The sequence below is a fragment of the Anser anser genome (assembly GCF_964211835.1).
Source record: "Anser anser genome assembly, chromosome: 15".
NCBI lineage: Eukaryota > Metazoa > Chordata > Aves > Anseriformes > Anatidae > Anser > Anser anser.
Window position 1 is genome coordinate 11280351 of NC_139736.1, and position 7954 is coordinate 11288304.

The window sequence follows — 7954 nt, forward strand, 5'->3', positions numbered from 1 at the left end:
CTGCGGTTTGTGCCGGGGGGGGGAGCGCGAAGGCGGCCGCCGCGTGTCCCTTGCCGGCCGCCGTCTGGAGCCCGGCTCCGGCGGCCCAGGGGCGGCACCTCCCGCTTCCGTCAGGGGCCGGGGCGGCCATGCCGCTGCACCGCTTCTCTCCGCGGCTGTGGCCGGCCCTGCGGCTGCGGCAGGGGCTGTGCTCGCGGCTGCCCGCGCACTGCCTGCGGGCGCTGCAGGAGGACGAGCCGCCCGCCGCCCCCGTGCACTGGCGGCCGCAGGGGGCTCGCTACCGCCGCAACCCGCGCACCGGCGAGCGGGAGCGCCTGCAGGACGTGCCGGTGGCCCCCTTCCTGCCGCCCGCCGCGCACCGGGGGCTGTGGGGCGGCGAGGGCTGGGTCCGCGGCTTCCGCTACGCGCGCAACGACAAGGTGAGGCCGGCCTCCCCCCGCCCCGGCCCCCCGGGGCCCCCCGTCCCCCCGGGGCCCGCCTCGGCCGCGCCCCCCGGCCCTGACCGGCCCCGCCCGCGGGCAGCTCTCCACCCGGCTGCCCAAGGTGTGGAAGCCGCAGCTGTTCGAGCGGCGCCTCTACAGCGAGATCCTGGACGCCACGCTCACCGTCACCGTCACCATGCGCACGCTGGACCTCATCGACCAGGCCTACGGCTTCGACTTCTACATCCTCAAGGCAAGGCCTCGGCCCCGCACCTCCGGCACCCTCCCGGCCGCAGCCGCGGGCGTTAAAATCGGAGCCGCCAGCGGGTCGGCGTCAGGGAACGCCCGGGGAGCGTCTTCCCCTTTTACGTGTGCCCGGTGCGGTGTCTGGGTACATCGCCAGGGTTGTCCGCGTGCTGGTAGGCTCGCGTCTTCTCCGCGTCGTCTGTCGGTGCGTGTTCACGTTGTTAGTTCTCTCTCGCCAGACCCCAAAAGCAGATCTGTGCTCGAAGCTGGGGATGGATTTGAAGCGAACGATGTTGCTGCGGCTCGCACGGAGAGATCCCAAACTGCATCCCGATGATCCAGCCAGAAGAGAGGCAATTTATAATAAGTACCAGGTGGGTACCCGACCTGCTGCTTCCGCTCTGGTGTCCGCAGCGGTGATCACTGGTGGTCTTGACTGATAACATCTTGTTCACCCCCTTGCACTATGAGCTAGAATTCGTTCTCCTGTGTTCAGGGTGTGGGTATAGAAGATCTAAACATCATTTGCTAGGTTTCTCTCATCTCTCTGTGGCTGCTGCTTTCTGTATTCACCACTGAGGCAGACAAAGATCTGCATTTCTGTTGTGAATCTACAACAAGCACCACAGAAGCTGGCACTACCAACAGCAGGAAGAATTTTTATTGACGCTGCAGTGAGGAGCCCTTATGGCCTGAGTGCGATTGTTTAATTTTGTGCAGCTGATGGTGGTTGCCATCCGTCGTCTGTGATCAGCCACAGAAGCGTTGGAAGGAGAGGCAGAGCAGCGTACACAGTGCTGTACGCTTTGAAAAAGGGAAAACGAGAAAGGTGAAACAAGCTTTGTCAGAAATGAGATGAGCAAGGGAACAGGGCTTGAGGCTTGTCTGCAGTAATGTTCCTGCTGGAGTAAAGGTGTTTGTGTGAGTGGGGTGCAGAGGGGATTTGCATGTTCCTCACCTGGAGAGACTACACCACCTGTTCCTCCTTTTGTCACAGGAATTTGTGATTCCAGAAGAGGAGGCTGAATGGGTTGGCTTGAGTTTAGAAGAAGCAATAGAAAAACAGAGGCTCCTAGAAAAAAAGGTGAGTTTCTGAGGCGGTGCTGTCCTGCGAGCACAGAGGCATCTTAGCTGCATCATGCTGTGCATCCAGTTGATCTAAGTGTCCTGAGCACTCATCATCGATGGAAGTAGCGCTCCAAAACTCCTGAGAAGCCACTTGAGCCCGGTTAAATTTGGGTGCCCAAAGCATGGTGCTGGGCTAAAGTGCTTTGTAATACCAGATCCCCCCCTTGTCAGGGGAGAGATTTTTAGTAGGGGATGGCTCCTAACTCCTTCCTGATGCACAAACATCTTTCCCTTTGGCTGCCTTCTGTTACACCACTGGATGCAGGTTCAGGGCTCGCTCAGTTTTGTGGCAGCTCGCTTGTTAGAAACAATATGGAGGGGATGGGGTGTCACAGAGCTGCTGAGCCAAAAGGGCTCCCTGGGTGGCGCAGGGCACAGTGTCTGCTGGTGGCCTTTCCCCCAGGCCTGTTTGCTCCAGTTGTGGCTGCAGAAGAAATGGAAAGGTCAGGAGCGGTGACTGCGTGAGGTGGTGCCAGGCCCTGAACCATGCAGGGCTCCAGCTCCTTCAAGGGGTGTGCTCTCCCAGAGTGGTTCAGTGTAGCCCTGATGTAGGGCACCGTGAGAAAGGAGGGAAGCATTTTTAGAAAGAACGGGGCTCCTGGGAGCTCCTGTTGATTCCCATTTGCAGGCAAAACTGGGGAAAGCTGATGAATGTCCCATGCAGGCGCCTGTCATCTGAGGCAAGATTACGGAACTGAGCAGCAGATGTATCTAGAGCAGTGGTATAGCAGGATGCTTTGTTCATCCACTGAAAAAAAAACGGGCCCATCTTCTGGTTTTAACTGCTAGCAGTCCTGCAACGCTGGGCAAACTGCTTGCAGGGGAGAAAGGCCCTTGTCTTAAAACGTGTGGAGACGTTCATGAGTCTCACCAACATCGGAGACCACAGATGAGGTACCATGGGTGCTCTTTCTTCCTGCACCTCTAAGTAGTGCCTCGCAAGCTTCTTTCTGTTGCCGTTGACAGGCTGCAGAGTGGTTGAATGATGCTTGGTTTGCTGGCACAGGCGCATGGATAGGGTCGTTGCAGTACGGCATTTCTGTCGCTTAGCGTGAGACTTGCTGCCGCTCAGGTTCAGTCTAAGTAGTTTAACCTCCATTTTGTTTCAGGACCCAGTCCCGCTCTTCAAGGTGTATGCTGAAGAACTTGTCAACCAACTGAAGGAAAAGGCACTTCAGAAGCAATGATGAAATCTTTAGTGCAAACTCCTAGCTGCAGATCGAGCTGTGGGGTTCAGTGAGCCTTCTGCCTGAACCACGCTTGTGTAGAAGAGGCCCCACAATGAGCACACCCAGGAGCGTGTTGCAGTTATCAACATCTAACCACAGCGGCCTAACCTCAGTGAGGAATTGTGCCTGTTGGCTGAGGAAATTATTTCTGTCCTGTGGCCTCTGAAAGCATTCTTGTAAGAATGCCCCGATGTGGTGGTTCTGCCTGTGCAAGTACTTGGCTGCTGTGTGATCCTGATCTAAAATTAAATATTAATTTTAGGGAATATCAGTAGACTTTACTCTGATCCTCACTGGTCATTAGTGCGTTGCAGAGAGCACAAGACGTAGTGGTGGTGTTTCTTGGATCAGTCCGCAGCTCTCTTGTGCGGAGGAGAGATGATCGTGTCCCAAAAGCGTGACCCCAAACCGCAATGAGAGAAACGAGCAGTGCTTGTCTGGCTTATTTTCCACTGAAATGTAAAACTAGAGGGGAGCAGAAGTTCCCAGTGTTTGTTCTGCCTTGAAGGTTGGGAGAGTGCTGCAGAGGGCATCATTGGGTAGGCATAAAGCCTTCGTAGGGCTGGGAGCGAGGGAGGTGGTTCGGGTGAATGTAACTGAAATGGGAGTGTTTTGTGAAGACTTCTTTGCTGCTTTTGGAGACTGGGAATGGGTTGGAGCCCTCACAAGGGGTATCTGAGCCAGCAGGTGAGTGGCACAGCTGTGCAGCTGGTCAGGGGCTGCCAGGCTGGGGCTGTGCTGTCGCTAAATGGGAGCAGGGGACAAGTTGGGTGGTAAAAATGGGTGTTTCCAGCCTGCTTGCGTGTCCCAGCACTGGCGAGTCAATGTTCCCAAGAGGAAACTTGCACAGAAGGTCACAGTTGCCTAATTAATGATTTCTTAGCTAGGCCACCACAATGACATTTACTTATCTTCTCGCTCTTCTGCAACTGAGCTGAGTGGGAAGCTGCTGCCCAGCTCCTCAGGGACCCTGACACTCTGCCCTCATTAGAGATAATTAGCTGGGACGAGTTCTTCATTGACAGCTCTGCTCATCATTAGGGCTAGCAGAGCTCATGCATTTTAATGCAGCTCCGAGCAAAGCTCCAGACAGTGGCTCTGTCCCAGTTCCCCCTCCATAGCTGTGCTGGAACGTGACAGTTCTGCTCCCTGCAGTGGTGCAGCTGGCCCGTGCCCGGGTCCTGGTGCCCTGCTGAATCCCTCAGTGCCTCACAGGTCCTTGTTGGTGAGGGGGCTGCTCGGGATGGCTGGAGAGACGACGATCAGCTCCTCCTTTTTTGGGGCTAGATTTTAGTTATGTAAAATTATCTTCCAGTTATGTGGTGCCCATACGCCTCAGGGGAGAGCTTTGGCCGTATGTCCTCCCCAGCTGCAGTGCTGGTATTGCCTGTCCTTGAGCTAACTTTGCTCCTCAGTGCTTATCATGTGTGCCTGTTACGCAGGATTTGCAGTTTTAGGAAGGTTTGGTGAGTGATGAGGAAGCGCAGGGGTAGTGGGAGCTTTTGGACAAATGTGGGGGAGAGATCCTGTCCCATTAGGGCAGGGCTAACAGAGGCTCTGCAAAAGTGCAGTAGGAGCTCCAGGAGCTTCTCTGCAGGCAAGGGACAGGGCACATGGCTAATCGTGCCTTCTCTCCCTGACTTCTGATTTGGATCCCTCCATTCTCTCTTCCTTTCTTTTCTGTGAAACCCTCTCCTTGCTCCTTTCCCTATACCCATGCTTGATGTTGCCTGGAGCTTCTCCCAAAGAACTCGTGTGTCCCTCTTCTTCTCCTGTGGCTGGGCCCGTTACGGGAACATCTTCAATGTCTGCTTACTCTGGTTTGCCCCACGATAGGGTGCAGAGGTTTGACTTCTCGAGGGAACAGCAGAGCTGCACCAGCATCAGCAAAGCTCATCCTGGTGGGGGAGGCTGGGGCCACCATGCCCAGGTGTTCAGCCAGGACTGAGCTGGCTCCTGTGATTGACAGCCCAGGGTTAGAGGGTTGCTGCAAATCAGCTTTGCTTTGGAGATAACGCTCCTGACGTGAGGGAGGCTGGAAACTCGTTGCTTGTGGACCAGGGATGGTGCTGCAGTTTCAGAGAAAACAAAGTGAGTGCTTACACAGCTGCAGTCGTGCAGGGCTGGCTCGCCCTTCTGCTAGGCAAGGGAGGGAGCCCACGTCCATCTTTTGGGGTAGTCTGAGCAGCGATACTCCCAGTCAGGTCACCTTGAGGAGGTGGAGGAATAGCTCAGGGCCTGGCCACAGGTCCAAAAACTTCCTGGAGGTTAAGGCCGCGTTCCTCAACGAACTTATTTTCTTAGCCACTTAAATTCATGAATTAAACAGTATTTTACTTTTAAATTCCTAACGGACCCATCTGAACTCAATCAGTAAGTAATATTTTGGGAGCATTAACAGAAACACCATATCCATGCTTTTCACACAGGTCTCAAAGGTGAGCCTGCATTTTCATTTACTCCAAAATGAGAGCCTTAAAGCCGTGCGGTGGTACTGCAGAGGGCATGACTTTTAGCGGTGCTGTGAATCATCATAAACCTGGCATCAGCGAAAGTGAGAATTTTTCCCAAAAGTCATCCCCCATCCTATGGCATTTATCAAGAAAAGATGAGAGATTTAGAAACTCCCTAGGCAATTCCAGCAAGCACCTTTCAAATATTGCTGTTGTGTTTGCTTTGAAATCAACAGAACTGGCTTTCCACCAAAAAGCTGAACGTAGGGGTCAAGATGGCCTGGAGGCAGCAGGGGATCAGATCACACCTTGGGCTGCCCACAAGGGTTGCAGGGACCCTGGAGCTGGGCTGGTGCCCGCAGGACATAGGAAAAGGATGCCATGGGCAGCAGCAAGGGAAACTCCGGTGGGGCACAAGGAAAAAGTTCTTCCCCGAGAGAGGGGTGGTGCAGCCCTGCGACAGTCTGTAGAGCTGGCGGCATCTCCATCGCTGGAGATTTTCAGAACAGTGCAAGGCCCTGAGCAACGTGCTCTGGCTTTGCAGACAGCCCTGCTCAGAGCGGGAGGTTGGACTGGAGACCTCCAGAGGTCCTTCCAACCTAATTTTTTCTGTGATTCAGTTCCGAGGAGCTGATCCACCTTGTAAAGCTCCCTGTAAAACAACTACCAGCTTGAAGAGGGGGGATCAGGAACAAACCGAAGAAAACCAGCTAGCACCTACTGGCTGGAGAGGAAGAGCCTGGTTTGGGCAGGAGGAGAGCAAGTCAAATAGCCTGGCTCATGCTCCTCTGGCGTATGAGCCACCAGACTGCCTGAAACTCCCGCAGTCAGTCACAGGCTGCGCTCCCTCTCCCTCCCATCTATGCAAGGAAGAAGCTCATGGGCAGAACCAGCACCTCCAGGAGTGGCTGCAGGCATGCTTGGCGGGATGGAGCTGTCGGCCACACACGGGTTTGCCGGATGCCCTGGACGGTGGCTGGTGGATAGGCTGGCTCTGTGTGAGCAGGGGCCAAGCCCTGGGGATGCCCTTGGGCTGCCAGCCTGGAGCCCGTGCCCGGCAGAAGGCCCTGGCAGCGCTCCCCCTGTCACCGTTTTCCCCGTCCTGATGGTTTCTGACTCGCTGCTTGTCCTGGCCAGCGGCCCCAGCCCAGGAGGAGACGAGGCAGGAGGCAGCATGGCTTGTCACCTCCGGCAGACCTGGTGGCTCTGACAGGGCCGTGCTCCGCAGCCAGGACACGTGTCTTGAGGGGCAGCTGGCCGAGAGCAGCCTGGGGCCAGACTCGGGATCCTGGGTGTAAGGGGGCGCAGGCAGATCCCCTGGGTGAGCTTAGTTTTTACGGTAAGGAGCCACAGGAAACAAAAAGCTGTAGCATCTACATATGCAAAACGCATTAACTGCTGAAAGCATCTACTCACCACGTTCCCCACCACAGCCTCTCCTACCGCCGTGGGCTGAGCTGGATGGGGGGTGCAGGGTGGGTACGTGGGGTGCCTCCATCCGCATCTCCCCCTGCACGCAGTGGGGCTGTGTTGAGGGGCAGCCCGTGCCTGCTGGGGACTGACCGTGGGCTCTGTTCCCTGGGAGTGCCATTCCGCGTGCATCCTCCTTGCATCCATTTACTGTGTGGCTGTCGCCATGGTAACGCTTAAAATGGTGCTGTTTCGGTCCCGCTAGAACGCTCTGACAAGGGCAGGAAATGGGAGTCCATTTCGTGGCGCTGCACCCTCACCCCACGCCCCGCCGCCCACCTCAGGGCCGCCCAGCACCGCGCCGGTTCACGGCCATCGCCGGATGATTCGTTCCTTGGTGTGAGGACAGCGCTCTGTTGTACAGTCAGGCTGGATTTTTCCTCACGTGCTTTATTCTGCCTTTAGGAAGACCTAACTTTCCCTCCAGACAGTGCTGTCGGATCCTTCTGACCTTGTAGACAACCCTCATCTTCTTGCACTGAGCAACTCGGTGCCGTCGGCAAACATTGCCACCTCGCTGGCGTGGCACGGGGCTGTGCAGAGAGCCCCGTGGCACTGCCCTGCTCTTCACGCCGCTTTGCCTTTTACCCAAACACCTCAGCACGTGGGGACTTGCCCCCTCTTTCCAAGGCAGCTGGATTTCTTTGAGGACCTTTGTTGTGGGGCCCTCCCTCCTAAACGCGTGCTGGGCCCCGGGCAGCCCTTCCCGTCTGGGCCTCCCCTGCCCGGCAGGGAGCAGAGGGGAGTGGAGCCACGCGTCCTTCCTGGACAAACCATTCGGCTCTGCCCCACGAGCATGCGTCTCCATCACTACCTGGGTATCCGGGCTCTCTGACCCTGCTTCCTCGGCACTTGCGTGTGCGAGTTATCCGGACCATCAGCAGATTTATAGGTTTTGCTCCTTGGTAGATTTTTCTCTGTTGCCAGTGAATGGAAGTGCACTTCTTCAGCCCCCTGTGATTTAAGCACTCCATCCTGAAGATTTGGAAAAGACATACTGATGATC

At 56.1% G+C, this 7954-nt stretch overlaps 1 protein-coding gene across 1 annotated transcript; it reads left to right on the forward strand.

Moving 5' to 3' along the window:
* The first annotated feature begins 19 nt into the window (after positions 1–19).
* Positions 20–3291, forward strand: MRPL28 (mitochondrial ribosomal protein L28). Its single transcript, XM_083800820.1, has 5 exons — positions 20–419; positions 523–675; positions 908–1042; positions 1666–1752; positions 2906–3291. Exons 1-5 carry the CDS (start codon positions 129–131, stop codon positions 2981–2983), a joined length of 744 nt encoding a protein of 247 aa, XP_083656946.1. The 5' UTR covers positions 20–128; the 3' UTR covers positions 2984–3291.
* The last annotated feature ends 4663 nt before the right edge of the window (positions 3292–7954 follow it).